The sequence below is a fragment of the Haliotis rufescens genome, unplaced genomic scaffold (genome assembly GCF_023055435.1).
Source record: "Haliotis rufescens isolate VD_foot unplaced genomic scaffold, xgHalRufe1.0.p SCAF_64, whole genome shotgun sequence".
Lineage (NCBI taxonomy): Eukaryota > Metazoa > Mollusca > Gastropoda > Lepetellida > Haliotidae > Haliotis > Haliotis rufescens.
In genome coordinates, this window is record NW_025964355.1 from 234,606 (window position 1) to 255,591 (window position 20,986).

Sequence of the window (20,986 nt, forward strand, 5' to 3'; positions counted from 1 at the left end):
GTTTTCTGTTGCATTTCACTTAATCTATTCGACGGAAATATATATTTGAAACTGACTGTTACATGCAAAAATAATCTAAAGATGGTTGAATAATGAGATATCGATAGTTATTTGGACTTACGTCTGCCTTCCCCAAGTTGCGGGCGCTTGTCAATCTCAGATGTAAATGCCTGTTCATATATAAAACAGGTGTAACTTTTGTGCATGTTCATAGGTGTGTGTGCTCTCCTGATGACGATTCTTGTAAGATATGTAGATACATACCCAAACTATACTATATTATACGTTTTCGCCTTTATCGATATGTCTTTGGTTATATTTGTACTTTAACTGCGATGGTTACATTTCTATTTCTAATAGTTAAATAGTTATTTAAATACTCAATTTCATCACTGAATATACACGACACATGGAAAGGTAAATGTGCATAGATTTATGAATGTACCTTAATCAACTCCACCTCGCCTTCATCCGCATACACCACTATTTCATCAAGGGACACCGATGAATGATTCAACGCCGTGTCAATGATGGATCTAGCCAACACGCCCGTTGATAAAGAGTCCATGCCATATCCAGTTGGAGGAATGGCGATGCTTGATATCTTATCATTCTCAGCTTTGCGTAGGACACCGTCTGTCAGACTTCTTAGTTTCTGCATATGATATTGTGATTAATACCCTGTATCTACTCGCTACAATACCTTATTGGATGATTCCTCGCCACAAAGAGCTTTCCAATAAGTTAGTTACTGATATGGGCTATTGAAAAGGGGACGTAATTTCCCAAATGTAGAAGTAGTAAAACTAATTTGACCTTATCTAAAGCAACCGTAATTGTGTTTAAATAATTCAAGTGAGTGAATGAGTGAGTATGGTGTTACGCCGCTTTTCGCAATATTCCAGCAATATCACGGCGGGGGACACCAGAAATGGGCTTCACACATTGTAGCCATGTCAGGAATCGAAACCGGGCCGTCGGCGTGACGGGCGAACGCTTAAACCACTAGGTTACCCGACCGTCCCTTAAATAATTCAAATACCGAGACTTGGTTTCAATGTCTATTATTAAAATCGCAACTTGCGATGAATTTTATATATCTTTTTACGTCAAAAGAAAATATCAATAGAATATCTGTTCAATTGAGAAATGTACATGTGTTGCTACAAATTGCACAACCGAAAACCTTAGATTAACAAATTTTATATAATACACCTAACTGACACCACCCATGCCATATGCACCCTCTTTAGTTGACAACCGAGGCCACTTCAACAAAACAACATAGCTAATGTGAACTTTACCTGTTCTGTGAGTGGCCGAGTCCTGATCAGGACATAATACACAAACTGGCAAGGAAGGTCGCCCCCAGCAGTCACAAAGATATCTGATTCTTCACCCTGGATATAACAGTGCAGATAATCTAAGTAAGATCCGTCGATACCGGGGGTTTAGTCTTATGTATGTGAAAACCTTTTCAAGCATCGTATCTAATCAGAGGAAATGCACTTAAACATTTCATATACATCTTCACATCTCCTTGACAGTGTATCTGTAGATACCCAATTGCATATGGGTTATTATGAATATCCTACCATGCCTAAGTTTGTATCTCACAACAAATGGTGACAGTTATTCCAGCTAGCTTTTTTATCTTTTATCAGTGGCAATTGAAGCACTCTGTCAATCACAACATGTCTGATCACCTGTAATATTGGCCACGTGGACATACTTTACATAATATATTCTCTTCTATTCATTTGCATAGAAACACTACGTGATGCATAAGGTCCCCCGCGCTAGGGAATGACAGAAACATTTCATTTACCTCCGTAGACTCCAAACATGACTTATCATCGGGCTTTACATCCGTAATGGAAGCAATGGCATCAACCTGCAGGGATAAGGTATTGTCAGTCTTGTTTGATATTAGACATAACATGCGTTCAATATATGTTTATAGTTACAAGAAATATTATGCGATGCCAAAGGTAATAGATGTACATGCATGAATCTGTTTGCGTTCTGAGCAGCATTCATATAACAATAAGTATCTGTAAGGGAAGCTTTCAATTGGTATGTGTTTAAAAATATATATTCACTTCTATTCAGTTTCGAAATATACGTATTTACAGTGACTGATCAAATGTATTTCACATTCCAGTCAGCAATGGAACCGCGCTATATCACAGAGACCATGCAAATAATCAAGTCTTGGCCAGAGAGTCAAGCTGACTGAGAGCTTGAACAAGATCAAGACTTATTCTTCGACGAAATTCCCAGTGTTAACAGCCATTAACAAGCACATGGGAAATTGTAGTTTGTAGTTGTAATGTTCAGTGTAATTCCTTTTGACAAGACGATGGAACAAACACAAGTGACATGTATGCAATTCTTACATATATAGGGGCGGTCGGGTAGCCTGGTGGTTAAAGCGTTCGCTCGTCACGCTGAAGACCCGGGTTCGATTCCCGACATGGGTACAATGTGTGAAGCCCATTTCTGGTGTTCCCCGCCGTGATATTGCTGAAATATTGCTAAAAGCGGCGTAAAACCATACTCACTCACTCACTCTCTTACATATATACCTACATGTTGCTGTGTTTTATCGCCTGTTACAAACGACACTGCTGCATAGGCTGTAAAAAATATATATCATCATATTATTATTATCATTTGATGAAAACAGCAAAAGATACATTAATTAGTTGTCAATAGTAACTGTTTGGGGCTTTGACTTAGTGAAAGAAGCTTGTTTTTCAGTAATATTGTACATGTGTGGGTATGCCCCAATGGCCTAAAAATAACCGTGCCTGGACAAGCTAAACTAGTGGCCGATAGCGTGAGCTACAATCCGTTCCGTTTGGTAACGATAACTGTCAGCAAGGACACCTTAAACGACCTTTACATTAGGCATGGGTTGCTGGAGACAGAGACTGGTCAGGAATCTACATCTGGCCTTTTTAAAAACAAAATATAAACATACAAAACATGTTTGTAGATTTACAGATGTCACAGATAGGCTGTTGATATTGTTATTTGGAATAAACGACTACCAACAGCCGGACACAGGGTAACTTTCAACAGCTGTGAGACAGTTATGCCACACTTAAATGCAGCAATGAGTGACGCCATATGCTTCCATGGCTTTGTTTGAAGAATGAATGGGCATATCAACTCAAAAGCGACTGATTTCTAACAGATATTGAATAGTTAAAGATCATGTTAGTTTGGAATATCATTCATCACTAATACTGTGTTTTGCATTGAATATATAATAGCGTCTTTGACTTATCAATAATAATGTAAGTGTATTCCTGTAAGATTTATATCAAGTTTTGATATCTATACTAACGGAAAAAAGGTAAAAGTGCTTCACATAAACTTCAGTATAATTTTTTTTTCTGACAGTTTATATTAACTTGGATTGTACGATTCCGACTGTATCATGAGCATGTGTTTATGAATCATTATCAAATAGTAATGATACTTGGTGTTCGCGAAAGGATGAGCAAATCCTGCCCCACCCTCGAACATGTATTCATGAAGCCATGAAGACTTTAAGGTCGTGATTCACAATTTGCACGTGCATGTTCATGCACGGCGCACAATTTAGATGTTTGCGTGTTTGTTTGGAGCATGATAATCACAGTTTTTTTTTATTGTGAACAGCACACAATGATTGATATTAAGTGCTCATAAAAACACTTCTGTTCAACCGTAAATAACGTTTACGCAATACCACGGCTTGCTGAAAGTCAACGCCTACTCGCTGTGGGCTTGCGGTAAACAGGAATGGCACAAAACAAAGTTGCCAGATATTTTAATGATCGTCGAAGATCGACATAATCTCTTTGGAGATGTTATCTACAAGATGGCGACACTCATGACTTGCCACGGGTTTGTCGTCCACATGTGACGTCACGTCAACAAGACAATCACATTAGGTTGGTGCATCTAAGGAATCGATACCAAACTGCCACATTAACAACTCGGACAATTCCTGGGTTGAGACCAACGGGTAAGGGAGCACAACATCCGACTCCAACGTCCAGCAATACGCCCAAGTTTGCTTCCTCGTCCCCGTCATGCACGCCTAGCTTGGTGTAGATGCGTCTTGGGTTCAGAAAACAAGACTGGACCAGTATACTGTCTACATGAGTCTAGGTTTCAGGCAACCATAAAAACGTTTTAGCGACGCTTGCGATACTCAACGTCGTCAGCTTGGGGGTTGGAGTGTAATGGTATGGGGTGGCATGACAATTATTTGGAGAACACGACTCACCACTGTTATTAGCAATTCGAATGGTGTACGCTACCAGGACGAAACTGAAATCGTGTTCTACCATTTGTCTACATGCAGGAACGTAACGTAGCAGGATAATTTCCGCTAACATATGGCACGTGTTTCAACAGACCTTTTGAAGCAGCATAACATTTCTGTACTGCCATGGCCGGCTGTTTCTCCAGACCCCTCTACCATAGAACAGGTCTCTGGTTAGACGGAACAACGTCTACGACAGGACAAGAACCAACTGAAAACACTAGCTCAGTTGTGAAAATATTTGCTTGACATTTAGAACAACTGTTGGTCTGTTTACAATCATATGGCGTCTTCAACACGCCGCCGGTGTCTCGCATGTATCAACCCAAATGGTGGTCACATCCGACATTGATATTGTAAACTGAGTTGTTACAACACTCCTCTTTTAGGGCGTGTGGCTCTGTCTCCTGTAGGCAGGCACGGGCTTTGTAATGTATTGGTTACGATACAACATTGATCAGACGAATGATCAAATATTATGTTGTTATCTTCAATAAATAGCATTCACACCAATATTTATGAAGCACGGTTATTTTTTTACGTTAGTGTATGATAATGACCTAAAACATTGACATGAGGTTAGAAATGGTCTTTTTCCTTTAGATGACCCATGCTAGTAAGATGAAATATTGCCTTTTTGTGAAATCAATGTGCAACTACTCGATTCTGAAAACTGATCCAACGATCATCGGAACAGTTCGAAAAGACCTCTAGGTGTGCACTCAGTTTCGGGCCATCATTATCTCACCTTGGCTGTTATCTCGGACTGATTTCTTTGCTTGTTGTTGGCAAATAGTCAACACTTCTCTGGCGGCTTCCTTTGAAATGGAGAGATAAACATTCAGAAATACAAATAGTAATATGAATATATATTTTACACTGTTTTGGAGACACTTTCATCATCCCCAGTGTTATCTGCCCATCGGTAACTGGAAGAACAATGTATGATTACTTATTGACCTGTCATGAGGATGTTGATGTCATGAAATGTATTTGTGTGCACATATTAACAAATTTAATGATATCTTGATTATGTTTATTGATCAGGTTTGATTACCTGAGGATGTTTCATATTAATCAACTTCTTTTAAAACAGGCGAGTTACTCATGTACAATCATGTCAATAAATTGGGTAATAGAATAAGTATCAAAAACCTACATTCTAACTTTTCCCGAAAACAGGCATTACCCGTTTCAATGACTGTCGACCATTTCTCTTTTGTCATTAAAACCACCATTTGTCAACATAAAATATACTCACTTTTGATATATTACAAGATGTCTGTTGAAGAATTCTGTCGAGTCCTTCATCTGTGACACCTCTCTAAACAAACCCTTGAAGATGTAACATAATACGATATGTGCTTAATAGCTTTCTATTTCTAATGTCATTAGCTTTGAGGGAGACATATTACTTGTTATGGCCATATCTAGGCAGGCATAGTAAATTGATTAGCAAAAAAGGGACTTTAGTATGGTGATCTCATTCTTTAGGCATGTGAATCGGATTTCTGCTCGAATTGGGATACAATCGAGCATGCTCTTTCTAGGAAGATTTTATAGAGTTTCACACGTGTCTTGCTTGAGCCATCGGTGTTTGTGCCACCGGTTGGGCAAGAGACGGCCACCTTTTCGCGAACACCTTGTATCATCACTATTGTTAGTGTTCTGTAAACATACTTATGATATAGTAGAAATCGAAAAGAGATTCTTCTTTTTAGCAGAAATGTCTTAAGATTACGGAAGCGTTGTTGCTATAATTTCCCTTTTTTACTTGCATGGTGGATAGTTACCTAAATCACTCATGCGACAAAGAATAAAAGAGAATAACCACCCGAAACAGCCTTGAGAAATGGTTATCTGACGTGAAAGGGAATGAACTCACACTTAGTAGGCTATCAATTCGAGCAAGAACAGCCGCCTGAAAGATAATACAATATGCCTCGTGAACAGATAAACGTGTCATCAAGTGACTTTTCCATGAATCCAATTTTGATATTTTTGGGGTCATACATACAATGCACATTGTGCCAAACAAACACGTTATACACCTTTATAAATACGTATACATACCCAAAGAGATAATCCTTTTTAGAAATGGGAATAACATAACATTCATTAAACACTAGAATTGATGTTGTGGGGCATACAACAATTACTGTGTTACAATATCATAACGTTATATAATGAACATATGCGTATAAACATGACCACGTGATGCATTAGCATGTGCAACAGGCATGATTTATTTATTTTCCCAAATGTTTTTAATCTTGATTCGGTTAAAACATTAATTTCAATTTATGTTCAATAACACGAGTTACAATTTGATCGACGTTTGTTTCGTACTTTTGAAACATACTACCTCTGGTCAATGCTGATTCCTTTTAGTCTACATTTTCAACTCGCCAGTTACATACAAGGATAATCGAAAGTTGACACTCACCAATATTTCTGCTAACGCTGCAATGAAATTACATGTGTTCAGAAAAAACTTATGAATGCATACATACACATGATCAAGTAATCTTTATCGAGTCATTGTTGAGACATTCCCATTTATCACTTCTAACAAGTACACCCATCAACTTCCTGTGATAATGGCAAAGAGTCACCATATAATAGTTCACCGTAATCGTTAGTGTTTTAAATGCACGCATGGCAAAAGCTTGTGTGTGATTAAGAAATGCCCCCGACTAGTTTCAAACAAAAACATGCATTCACTCTGATACCACCCACGTATTTAAACGGCAGTGGCAGCCGGGAGCAAATTCTACCACCATAATAAAGCAGCCTGTCACTCCCTGTTAAGTATTATATAAGATTGATTGTTTCATGGTGAAAGTTAATGACTACTTTAAGGTAACTGTTCATTGGCGAATACGTACCACGTGTTCTCTCAAGTTCCTTCTGAGCTCCATCTTTTCTCGCATCAATCTGTAACATTATACTTGTTTCTTACATATACACAAAAATAAGTTATATCCACAAGGCAAATGACGCATAATTAAGAAAATATATAACATGGTGATGATTAACATTAGTTTGAGTCGGTCACCAGCTACAGTGTATAATAGGACGTATGGAAACGTGAGGCCAATTTTCTTGGAGGAGGGAAATACTTGATGTCATTTGGCCTTTGAAAGCCTAATTGAATTTTGACCATACTATTGTCATGTTGATATTTTGAGTCGTCACCTTAAGATAGGTAATGTATTTTCTCAAAACGTCAGCATCGATATCCTAATATTACTGAATACGTTTACACCTGGAAACATACAAACATGTAATTAATTTCAAGTAGTCGAAATAGGATATTTACAGACAGGTGATATTCAGCAAGCCATAAAAATACTTCACTGATAAGAGAGTAAGTAGGCCGTGGGCTAGGTATGACCCACGCGCAACCCCCCCACCACCACCACATCCAAACCCCATTAATTGTTTGTAAAGCCAATAAACATACTAAACATGATTTTTGAAGGTTAACAAGAAAAACGTTGGGACGAAGTTGATCAATAATCAGCCTACATCAAATTATGGTGTTTATATATGGTTTCCTATGGTATATAACACATCGAGGTCAGTGAATAACACACAAGATGACAAGCCATACCTAGCCCACGACCTAAAGCCAATTCCAGTTTGTAGTCATATCAGGGAAGAGTAATAATTTAGTTCCTTCAGGTGATGTGCAGTGTGTTTGCTGTATGTAGCGCCATGGTCTATTTAACGACGCTAAATATAACAATTTATCAACGTGCACTAAATATGATATAATTTAAGTTTGGCATAAAAGAATTACTTTTTAACATTTAGTGAATTTAATTTTCTCTTGTGACCTGGGCCTGCTCAAAACGGGTGCAATCAGGCAATCCCGAGGACTATGTGCAGTTGGAAGAAAAATATCCACAAAAGCTATGAGTAGTATACTAATAAAAAATCAGCGACCGTGGCAGCACTTGCCAGATTCTGAACGTTGTTTCAGTATGTAACATATACTTACATTCTTCTGAAGCTCAATGACATCTTTTGTCTTTTGCTGAAATATTAACAATTGATGTTGCAGCTGGACGTCAGACACATAAAAAGACTGTCATGCAAAGACGACTTAGAATTTGACACTCTTAGGCTTTTTTAAGTGAGTGAGTAAGTGGAAGTAAGATATATTCCGCAAAAAAAGTCTGGAAATATAGACATTTTTAAGAGATTTGAAAAGAGAGGAGTGAAAAAGTCGCAAATCACGGGTGTCATGATTTCATGCCAGGAACACATCTATGACTGATGGTTTGATTAAGAGAATGAAAAGTGGTCCTTCCGGTTCATTGAAGAACTCAAACGTGCGTCCAAACATCTCCTTTGTTTAATTCATCCAAATTTAACAGTCCAGGAAGTGGTGTTTTTTGAGTAATCGTATGTCAACATTGACATAATTGAACGGCCAAACGCGGTAGTCCATGTGAAAGAACCATGCCAACAAGACGACCAGTCAGTGCTTTAAGACCGAGAAAGGAGAGTAGAATGGCTCCGGAATGGCATATCTCTCAAGGAAGTTGCAAGACGTCTGCAGAACTCGCCCTACGCATCCACATACCATGCCAAAGATTCCGTACCATTGGCAGCGTCCTCGGACATCATCTATAGCAGAGAGTCGTTATGTTCCCGACAACCAGTAAATTGGCGTTATAGTAACCAGACCATCAGGAACCGCCTCCAAGATATGAACATCCGGTCAAGCTTTCCAGCCCTGCGACAACCACTTTGACCAGTTCATCGAGTCAACAGTCTGGTGCAGAGCTGGCACTCGTGAAGAGCAACCTCCTCGTGGTGAGTGCTGGGTAACGCTAATCGCTCTTCCCCCGTGTGGAACCGGGGCAGAATATTTCCACAGCCTCCCATTGCTGGTCGTATGAGGCGACTAAAATGGGCAACCTGTTTGCCGTGGGTTGCGTCCCTGTGTCGGCGGAGGACGGGAGTCTGGTAGTTGAGGGCACTGGTTCCTGGAACTGTGTTCCTTTGCCCAACACACTACTTCGACCCTTACTTCGCCTAGACGGGTGGTAAGATGGGCCCGGTCTTATCAATCGGCTGGTCATGCCAGGCCCTGTGCGTAATATTGTCTATGCACACCTGTGTTGTATTGTAATGTATATTTTGGTCTTGGTCATCCATAACTTGTGTGAATTGAATTACTTGCCTGGAGTCTTACGCCAGAAGGCGGTGGCTCATGGGCCAATCTGGTGATGTTGACCTCCGAATAATGTATGTTTTCAATTTCTTGTCATGGGCCGAACCAGTCTGGCATTGAGTTGGTAAACAAATACAGCTGTTCGCGTCATATTCTCTGGAGTATAACATCCCTGTATCCCTGGTGTTTGCATCCTGGATATCCGATGCAACATAACACTGTCCCTGGTGACACTCGGTGGCGGGTGGGGAGCAGGGGTGCTGAATAATTTTCTTTCATCATGGCTCAACAACAATCTGGTTCATCTCGAAATGAAAAAAAGAGAAGATTAGAAGATATCGATATTTCAACTGGAAGTATTGCTCAAAATATTGATACCTGGGCTAGATTCCTGGTTATTGAGGCTGCTGATAACCTTCCCATCAAACTCAATCCTTTCGCTATTTCTAAGGCTGTTTCTGGGATTTGCGGTGAGGTGAAGAACGTTACCCGTCTCCGTAGTGGTTCGCTTCTGGTGGAGTGTGCTCGGAGACAGCAATCTCTCAATCTTTTATCTATCTCTACATTTGCAAATATTGAGGTTGCTGTGTCTGAGCACAGAACATTAAATTCTTGTCGAGGCATTGTTCGTGACAGGGCTCGTTGTCTGTCCGACATGTCTGAAGACGAAATCACTACAGAGTTGGGAGACCAGGCTGTAACTGCAGTTAGACGCTTCACATTCAAAAAGGATGGTGTCATCACGAACACAAATACGTACCTTATGACGTTTGCCCGAACAACACTCCCACAGTCAATAAAAGCAGGTTATTTCAGTATCGGAGTGGATGTGTATGTCCCCAATCCGCTCCGATGCTACAAGTGTCAACGTTTTGGTCATGGATCAAAGTCCTGTCATAGCTCTGTGGCATGTCATCGGTGTGGTGACAGCCATGAAAGCATTGACTGTGAGAAGGATTTGAAGTGCGCCAACTGTTCTGGACCACATGTTGCTTCTTCCAAATCATGCCCCGTATGGCAAATGGAATCACAAATCATGAAACTGAAATGCGAACGAAACATATCCTACTTGGATGCAAAAAAAAAAATATTCAAAAATCAGACCACTACTCCCTCAAATATTTCTTACTCTGCTGCAGTCACTCGCTCTGTTGCGACATCATCTATTTCGTGCCAGACTGACTTGACATGGGTCAAGTCAGAACAACCAGTTGAGACTGTTCCAATAGATCAGGATATTCCTAGCATCGTTGTATCTAGTTCAGGATCTCAGACTGAGATTCAGGCTGAGAAACAATCTCAAACATCAGTCAAACAACCAGTCACTGTTCAATTGTCAAATAAAGAAAAAAAGAAATTGAAGAAAAAACAACTACCAATCGTCCCTCCGCCTTCAGAGGTTCCTTTACAGAACTCCTTTGGGCCTCTGGACATGGAGGTTACTCTGTCCTCACAGGACAGGCGGGGGAGTAGTTCCTCCTCCCATTCACGTGAGCGATCTCCAATTGAGCCACCATGACTCAATTGGCCAATCTAATGCAATGGAATTGCAGAGGACTTCGCCATAATTTTAATGAACTGCAGTTATTAACAAGTGATTTAAATACATCTGCAATTTCTTTACAAGAGACGTACCTTAAAAATACAGATAAGTTTGATTTAAAGCAGTATAGTTCATATCATTACTTCTCTCCTCCGAGAGATAAAGCTACTGGAGGTGCTTCTATTTTAGTGCGGCGGGGCGTTGTTCACAGTCCTGTTCCGCTTGACTCGACTCTGCAAGCAGTTGCAGTTAGAATTACACTGCATATTGCCTTCACACTTTGCTCCTTATACATTCCTCCTTCTTCAAATCTTCAGCGAAATCATCTACAAAAACTATACGACCAGCTCCCAAAGCCCTGTGTCATCATGGGTGATCTAAATGGACATAATCCTTTATGGGGAAGTTCAATACTTAATCAAAAGGGTAAAGTCATTGAGGATTTTGTTTCTGATAATGACCTCTGCATCTTTAACGATGACTCGGACACCTACTTACACCCTGCAACTGGTACGTATTCATCATTAGATCTGTCTTTGACGGATTTAGTTTTGTTGAATGAGTTCTCATGTTCCGTCCATGATGACCTATGTGGGAGTGACCATTTCCCAACGGTGCTTAAACCCATTCATCCCACTGATGATCCACCTGCACCTCGATGGAATTTTGTGAAGGCTGATTGGCTTTTATTTCAATCTTTATGCAAAGATAAATTACAACCTACGTCTTTTCAGAATGTTACTGACCCGATTCAGTTGTTCTCAGATCTACTGAATGAAATTGCTGACGAATCAATACCTAAGTCCTCGATCAACCCACGTGTTCGTAAACCGTGGTTTGATGACACTTGCAAACATGCTAGGAAATGTCGTAAGAAGGCGGAGAAATACTTCCGTAAACATCCCACTGTCCATAACTTGAACATCGTCAAAATTTCAAATGCTAAGGCGAGACGTCTATTCAAACAAAATAAACGTCAATCCTGGCAGAATTAGGTCTCAAAAATTAACTCTCGTACCCCCATGTCCAAGGTATGGAACATGATCAAAAAGATCAAAGGCAAGGGATCAAATTCTACAGTAAACCATCTAAAGGATGGCGATACTTTGCTAACGACTAAATCTGATATTGCCAATAGACTTGGGAAAACGTTATCTCAACATTCTTCTTCATCTAATTACGCTCCTGAATTTCAAAAGTATCAACTCCAACAGGAAAAGAAAAAAGTAAATTTTACATCTGATAATGGTGAAGATTACAATGAGGTATTTTCACTACATGAGCTACATACTGCCTTAGGGCAAGCTCATGATACAGCAGCAGGCGCTGATAATATTCATTATCAGCTACTGAAACACTTGCCAGAATCTTGCCTTGAAACTTTGTTGACTATATTCGATGACATTTGGACATCAGGGACGTTTCCACCTTCATGGCATAAAGCCATTGTTATACCAATACCCAAACCTGGGCGGGATCATTCTGATCCATCAAATTACCGCCCTATCTCTTTAACTAGCTGTGTTTGTAAAACGATGGAACGCATCGTAAATAATCGATTAGTGTGGTACTTGGAAACAAATAATCTTCTTACCAATATACAATGTGGTTTCCGGAAAAACAGAAGTACTATCGATCATTTAGTGCGTTTAGAATCGTTTATTAAAAATTCCATTGTAAATAGACAACATGCTGTATCGATCTTTTTCGATTTAGAAAAAGCATACGATACAACATGGAAACATGGTATTTTAAAAGATTTACATGACTTTGGTTTAAGAGGCCGTTTGCCTCATTTTATATCGCAGTTTTTAACTGACAGACAATTTCAAGTTCGTGTTGGATCAACCCTGTCTGATCATTATAATCAGGATCAGGGTGTTCCACAGGGCAGTATTTTGTCTGTCACATTGTTCAGTATAAAAATAAATAGTTTATCAAAAGTATTAAATGACTCAATTGATGGGTCATTGTTTGTGGATGATTTCAATATATCATGTCGTGGTAAAAATATGCGTACTATTGAACGCCAATTACAGTTGTGTCTTAATAAAATTCATAAATGGTGTCTTGAGAATGGCTTTAAGTTCTCACAGACGAAGACCAATTGTATACATTTCTGTCGGAAATATAAACCCCATAAAGACCCTGAACTCTTTTTAGATGGCACTCCAATCAAGATTGTAAAAGAAGCCAAATTTTTAGGATTAATTTTCGACCATCATTTAACCTTTTTGCCACATATTACTTATCTGAAGACCAAATGCCTGAAGGCCCTAGATTTTTTAAAAGTCGTTTCAAATTCAAAGTGGGGAGGGGATCAGAAAACCCTTCTTCACTTATATCGATCATTGATCCGTTCTAAATTGGACTATGGCTCCATTGTGTATGCTGGAGCTTGCAAGAGCAATTTAAACAAGTATTTGTGACAGAGTGACGAAATATCCCCCGCCATATACACCATAGTACCAAATATGAAGACAATCCAGCGATTGGTTCTTGAGATATTGTGGCAAGACCGTTTTCCAACTCCAAAAACAGATTTGCCTGCTGTGACCTTGAAAATGGGGTCAAGGTCACCAAATCTGACAGGTGTATGCGGGTGTCTGTATATACACTATAGTTCCAAATATGAAGACAATCCAGCGATTAGTTCTTGAGATATCGCGGCAACACCGTTTTCTAACTCCAAAAGCAGATTTGCCTGCTGTGACCTTGAAAATGGGGTCAAGGTCACCAAAACCGACTGGTGTCTGCGGTGTCTGTATATACACCATAGTTCCAAATATGAAGACAATCGAGAGGTTTAGTTCTTGAGATATCGCGGCAACACCGTTTTCCAACTCTAAAAGCAGATTTGCGTGCTGTGACCTTGAAAATGGGATCAAGGTCACCAAAACCGACTGGTGTCTGCGGAGTCTGTATATACACTATAGTTCCAAATATGAAGACAATCCAGTGTTTAGTTCTTGAGATATCGCGGCAACACCGTTTTCCAACTCCAAAAGCAGATTTGCCTGCTGTGACCTTGAAAATGGGGTCAAGGTCACCAAAACCGACTGGTGTCTGCGGTGTCTGTATATACACCATAGTTCCAAATATGAAGACAATCCAGTGTTTAGTTCTTGAGATATCGCGGCAACACCGTTTTCCAACTCTAAAAGCAGATTTGTCTGCTGTGACCTTGAAAATGGGATCAAGGTCACCAAAACCGACTGGTGTCTGCGGAGTCTGTATATACACCATAGTTCCTAATATGAAGACAATCCAGTGTTTAGTTCTTGAGATATCGCGGCAACAAACAGGTGGGACGTACGGACGGATGGACGGACGTACGGACGGACGGACGGACGTACGGACGGTCGTGAATACTATATCCCCCGCTTCGCGCTTTCGCGCGGCGGGGGATAAAAAGCTGGATTCAATTCACCATCAAGGACTACGACTATGTCTTGGTGCTTTTCGAACTTCTCCGGTTGACAGCCTCTATGTGGAGGCTGATGAACCTTCTTTAAAACAACGCCGTACTAAATTGTCTCTTCAATATATTTCTAAATTACGTTCGAACCCCTCTAATCCTGCTTATGCCTCTGTATTCTACCCCCTCTATGAAAATCTATTTCTGAAGAAACCGAAGCTGGTTCCTCCACTTGGGATTCGGCTCAAATCCAATATTACTGCTGCAAATCTTGATCTGGATCTTATCTCTCCTTCTCGGCTTTTGTCTACTCCTCCCTGGCAGTTGGTGAGGCCAGAAGTAGACATTTCACTGACACGCTTTCTCAAGTCTGAAACAAATCAACTGGTTTATCATCAGGAATATTTACAATTAAGAAACAAATATGACACTCACCGTTCAATCTTTACTGATGGATCCAAGGGTGGTGGCAAAGTAGCAAGTGCCACTGTCGTTAGATCACAAACCATATCATTTAGAATACCTGACAATAGCTCTTTTTTCACTGCTGAGGCCAATGCTATCCTTACAGCTTTGATATATATTAAACAACAGTCTTCATGTAAACAGTTTATCATCTTTTCTGATTCTCTTTCTTGCCTTCAGGCACTGCATAATGTATCTTCCACTCATCCACTGATTTTAGATGTTTTAGAACTTTACAATGATCTTTCAACTGGCCAATACGACATCGTCTTTTGTTGGTTACCTAGTCATATGGGCACCACAGGTAACACAATGGCTGATGCTGCTGCTAAAGCAGCACTCAACGAATCTGTGACACCACTTCTGCTTCCATACAGCGATTATAAACCAGTAATAAGAAACTACATCAGAGATATAATGCAGCAGAAGTGGGACACCCAAGTTGGTATTAATAAATTACATGCTATAAAACCAACCATCGGTTACACCTACTTGGGTTGTCAGTCCAGATTTGAAGAGGTCATTGTACGACGATGTCGTATTGGCCACTCGCGATACACACATGAATATTTGTTAAAAGGTGAAGATCCTCCGTTCTGTATCCCTTGTGATGAGAGAATCACGGTCAAGCATGTCCTGCTTGACTGTATTGATTTTTCCATCACAAGGGATAAGTATTTCAAAGTTTCATCGTTAAAGGATCTTTTTAATCAGATTAATTCTCATTTAATTCTTGGTTTTTTAAAAGAAATAGAATTGCTTGATAAATTTTGATATGTACATGTATTGTAAAAAGTATGTGATTTTAATTTGGTAGAATGACATAATAACTGAGATTGTTAGTGGCTGTACCTTCAAAGGGGGTTGAAGTAACGTAAAATAATTGTCCCCCTGAGAAGGTATGTAAGTCCCATTTCATTCAAAGTATTTTTCATTTTCCATGTTTTTAATCGTAGAATTCTTGTTGTTTTTAAATGTTTTGGCTTAAACTTGCCGACAATCACCAGTAGCCAGAGGGATGGTGTAAATCCTGCTGGGTTACCATGTAGGTAGCAGAAGTATCGTAAGTCCCCATGGTACCCAGTATGGTGACCTACCTTTGGTTATTGGTGATCTATAGCCCATTTTTATTGTGTACTGTTCTGAATTGTTATGAATTTTATCATGATATGCTAGTTTTAAATCTACATCTGTGATAGTCTAGTGTTTTTACTGTCCTTTGTCGACAGATTTTAATGTCTCTATGTATTAATATATAACTTGATTTAGTCACTATATGGCTGAAATATTGCCGCTGTGACTTTAAATATTAACTCACTAACTCACTGGTGCAGAGCTCATCTCTGGTGGAATATGTGTAACATTGGTCGGAAGTACACTTCACTGAAGAGTCCCCTTTACCTCTGCAGTTGAATGATGGTCTGGTTCGTGTCCAGAGAATGCCTCTGCGTCACGGTTTGGTGTTTGATCCCGAACAATCTGGGGGTTCTAGTGATTATGACAGGACTCCCCTGTACCATGTTCAAAGCAATCTTATCGGTGCTTGGGGTAAGAGGTGAAATTCTCCAGGCCATCGTATTACCAGCTCTGAACGTCTTTGCGCCCGGAGCCAAAGATGGACTCGGGGGTAGAACCTTCCTCAACTCGAACTTCTCAATACAGAATTGACAACAATACCCAAAGGCTTTAGTACGCTCAATACGAAGTTATTGCAGGGAGTGCTTACGACAAAGAGGTGGTCATACACATTATTACCACCATGCATAATACGTTTTCTTATGACCCTTGTGTGTTCATCACCTGCATCCAGACTCTCGTTGCATTCACTCCCTATTTTGTGCACTTTGTGTTGATAAATATGTAATGTCTGTTCTATTTTGATGGCCTCTTACTCGTGAAGATCCCGGTTAGAAAGGCAACCTGTGCTTGCCTTAAAAGGCGACTATGCGCGTCTTTAGAGGCGACTAGAGGGATCGGGTGGTCAGACCCGCTGAGTTGGTTGATGCATGTCATCGCCTTCCAATTGGGTAGATCGATGCTCATGATATCAATGACATAATTGTCTGCTCGATTATTTCCAGACCACCGTCATACGTAGGAAACAACATACAAAAAAAATACAAATTCCCATAAATTTGTTCGAGGAGTATTTGTATTGAAATATATACCGCTTACAAGCAGTTTAAGAAAACCTGATTGTTTCATATTACGATAGTTAATCTGTCATATGACAAACTAGGTACAGTACTGTGAAAGAATCGGGTAGTATATTGAGGTTATCACGCGAGTGTGTTTGGGGATGGTAAATATCCTGCATGAGGAATAAACATTGTCCTAAATACATAGTGTTTATTCCTAATACAGGATATTTACCATCCCCAAACACACAAGCGTGATAACCTCTTTATCATATAATGTCATTCTTTAATTCTGTGCTTGAAAACCGCTTTCCCTCTCTCACAAACCAGTTTTCCTGGAATATGCGCGCATTAATATTTATTACGTTACAGGGTAAGTTATGTGTCAGTCGGACAGTGACAGTAGCCAATATAGTTCCAACTGAAATCTGTTTCTTATACAGAGGCGAAGCAACATATACGCAAAACAACAATTGTTTTAACTTGCATTTCGCGGCAATCCATCGGTCTGTCCGCTAGAGTAACTGCCCTTTGTCCAAGGGAAGCTACTCTTACCCTAGTCTATGAGACGCCACGGCCACGTTCAGACGTTGTTGACAGTCGGCCTGTCCCGTCATAACGTTAAGAAGTGTAGTCAGATGTACACACAGGGACAAAATGAAACAAGGTATCAATTCAAACATATTTCGGCCAAATCCAACTATTTTAATTTGCGGTTTCAAGCCGCAGAGATCTACAAGCACAGATGCGGCTACTGATCCCGCTTGGCTAGGCCTAGTGCCCTCGCAAAATTGTTTCGAAATTTATATCGCCAAAGTTGCCACAACTTATAAAATGCCTTTGCTACGTCACAGTTAGACACTGATTTTAAGTGTATTAGACTGTTCTTTTGATAATGATAGCAATTATCCCTGTAGTTTATCCAGATTCCCGATGGTTAGTTCTGACTCGATTGTCGAATGACAAGGGCGACGCCATGTTTGTTTATAAAACACTGAAAGTAGTCCCTACTTGACCTTTGATATTTGCATCTCTATCCGCATATGACCCCAACGGATATCGTTTTTATCCGTTGGCTTTATCCTGCCGAGAAACCTACCCATTGTATGATAAATAGAGGTTATCGCGCGAGTGTGTTTGGGGATGGTAAATATCCTGCATTAGGAATAAACATTGTATTTAGCGAGCCTTGGCGAGCTAAATACATAGTGTTTATTCCTAATACAGGATATATACCATCCCCAAACTCACAAGCGTGATAACCTCTTTATCATATAATGTCATTCTTTAATTCTGTGCTTGAAAATCGCTTTCCCTCTCTCACAAACATTACCGAAACATTGCGAGTTTTCCTGGAATGCGCGCATTAATATTTATTACGTCACATGGTAAGTGATGTGTCAGTCGGACAGTGACAGTAGCCAATATAGTTCCAACTGAAATCTGTGTCTTATACAGTGGCGAAGCAACATATACGCAAAACAACAATTGTTTTTAATTGCCTTTCGCGGCAATCCATCGGTCTGTCCGCTAGAGTAACTGCCCTTTGTCAAAGGGAAGCTACTCTAACCCTAGTCTATGAGACGTCACGGTCACGGTCAGACCTTGTTGACAGTCGGTCTGTCCTGTCATAACGTAAGAAGTGTAGTCAGATGTACACACAGGGACAAAACGAAACAAGGTAATATTTCAAACATATTTCGGCCAAATCCAACTATTTTAATTTGTGGAGAAGGTTTCAAGCCGCAGAGGTCTACAAGCACAGATATGGCTACTGATCCCGCTGGGCTAGGCCTCGTGCCCTCGCAAAATTGTTTCGAAATTTATATCACCAAACTTGCCAAAACTTATAAAATGCCTTAGTTACGTCACAGTTAGACACTGATTTTCAGTATTTTAGACTGTTCTTTTGATAATGATAGCAATTATCCCTGTAGTTTATCCAGATTCCCGATGGTTAATTCTGACTCGATTGCCGAAAGACGCACTCTCCTACCCAGAGTTCCATGCGGCAGGCGCCCCCAAATACTTGCATTAGTCCGTTCTATACTGATTTCTGAAAAAACGCCATGTTTGTTAATAAACAGTAAAAGTAGTCCCTACTTGACCTTTGATATTTGCATCTCTATCCGCATATGACCCCAGCGGATATCGTTTTTATCCGTTGGCTTTATCCTGCCGAGAAACCTACCCATTATATGATAAATATAAATATCCATGTCCCTTTATTCCTCTTTTCTTTATGCTTTTTCAGTTATTGTAGTAGTAATTTTGACTAGTAACACAATATCATTTATCAATGATCAGTCCAATAATACAACTCAAAGACAACTCACAACCACTTTGATGACATTTGATTATTTTCAACACTGGACAACAGACAAATGTCTCCTCAGCACGTGATATTTATAAACAGTGTGTAATACAGCTGTGTGCTGACTCGCTGTGATAGCAACAGATAACCCACTGTGTGGGGCCTAATATAAGCTATGCAAGTGTACTTGTTCAAGATCAGAAGCTTAATGAGTATTATATTGTTAAACTTGGATCAGTGGGTCGATTGGCCCTACATGACAACCATATCAGACGTCGCAGTCGTCACTCATGAAAACCTTATCTTAAAGTAGTCCGATCGTAAACAGAATGTGAAGTGGCGAATGTACCATTTATAAAAGATAATACTTTTGAAACAAGTTCAAAATCTGTAATATACGCAGAACAGGTTTTTAAGCTTATATTCATGTTGTTGAACACATTGTTTCGTCCCGTAATTCGGAGAAACTGATGACAAATATTGTCACGTTGATAGTTCTCAACCATAGTCGGAATATCAAATTAAATTTACTCATGCACAATCTAAAGTTCTCTGGTGCGTTTTGGCGCACTCTTCTTTGGTTGCTTTTCGTCACACAATATTTGAGTTTTCATTTGCCCATCTTTGATGAACTCACGATTTTGAAAGCAAGGAACCAAAGAAATGTCATCGAAATGATTACCTGAAAGGAAATGACAATATCACTGCCCCGACAGTTCATAACACACAGTTCTTTCACAGTTGTTCCTTGAATCCTACTCCATGAATGCTTAATGATCTTTTAGTCTTCTTCATCAAGCAGATCCTGATGACCGTCCGCTAAATCCCCACCCAAGGCAATCAACTTCAGTGGACATATCTTGTTGACTGATCAGATTGGCCATCCTGGTCATGAACAACTTGTTCATAATTTGGAGCTAGTGATGTGTCATCTTGAGACTGGTATGCTAGAGGCCTGACATTTAGGGAGAAGTTGTCCGTTCTGTCACTCGATCTGTGATGTCACCTTTGCTGAGGACAGGCTTAGATTGATTAGTTGTTAGAGCGACTGCACAGAGATGGGAAGGTCGGAGGTTAGATCCCTAGCCTGGTCATACTAAAAGACGTCATAAACGATGGTACCTGTTATTACCATGCCTGGCGCTCAGCACTAATGGGATAAAACAAGGACTGGGTGGCTCAGAGTCAGTATGCTGTCTGAGTGGGGTATATTTGTTAAACTGTGGCATGATACCTCAGTAGCCTAGCACTATGAAACCGGCATTAGTCCAGACTAGTACAAGGAGCCACTCGCATGCACGTCGCAATATGATTTAACGTGACACTGAAGCCTATTTTTACCTCCACTCTTATAAAATGGGGTGTATGTACAGGATTAAGATACATTTTACCCCTTTATTTGCAAGCAACCTACAAACAACCTGGTCTATGTTAGATCTCCTTCAGTTTTTAGTGCACCTGCAAAGTTCATACCATTGTGTGACACCATGATTTGAATCATTATGAAGAGTCAATACAATCAACACCTTCTTCAGTAATTGCTAGAAGTGACGGTTGCACTAAGAACATTAGTAATGCTGCCATCTTGTGGTGGGC

The 20,986-nt window shown here is 40.0% G+C and overlaps 1 protein-coding gene across 2 annotated transcripts in view; it reads right to left on the minus strand.

Moving 5' to 3' along the window:
* The window catches only part of LOC124128859 (protein mono-ADP-ribosyltransferase PARP14-like), a 37,447-nt gene that overhangs the window by 13,833 nt on the left and 2,628 nt on the right, over positions 1-20,986 (minus strand). The window contains exons 1-11 of one of the 2 annotated variants that reach the window (XM_048387075.1): positions 8,331-8,406; positions 7,213-7,261; positions 6,771-6,787; positions 6,210-6,245; positions 5,586-5,648; positions 5,073-5,142; positions 2,593-2,639; positions 1,829-1,894; positions 1,305-1,400; positions 446-655; positions 122-170 (exon numbers count right to left, since the gene is read on the minus strand). In XM_048387075.1, coding sequence (XP_048243032.1) covers positions 122-170; positions 446-568 — 172 coding nt within the window. In that variant the 5' untranslated portion in view covers positions 569-655; positions 1,305-1,400; positions 1,829-1,894; ... (5 more) ...; positions 7,213-7,261; positions 8,331-8,406. Of the gene's footprint in view, positions 1-121; positions 171-445; positions 656-1,304; positions 1,401-1,828; positions 1,895-2,592; positions 2,640-5,072; positions 5,143-5,585; positions 5,649-6,209; positions 6,246-6,770; positions 6,788-7,212; positions 7,262-8,330; positions 8,407-20,986 lie in introns of those variants that run through there. The other variant, XM_048387074.1, reaches the window with a different exon arrangement.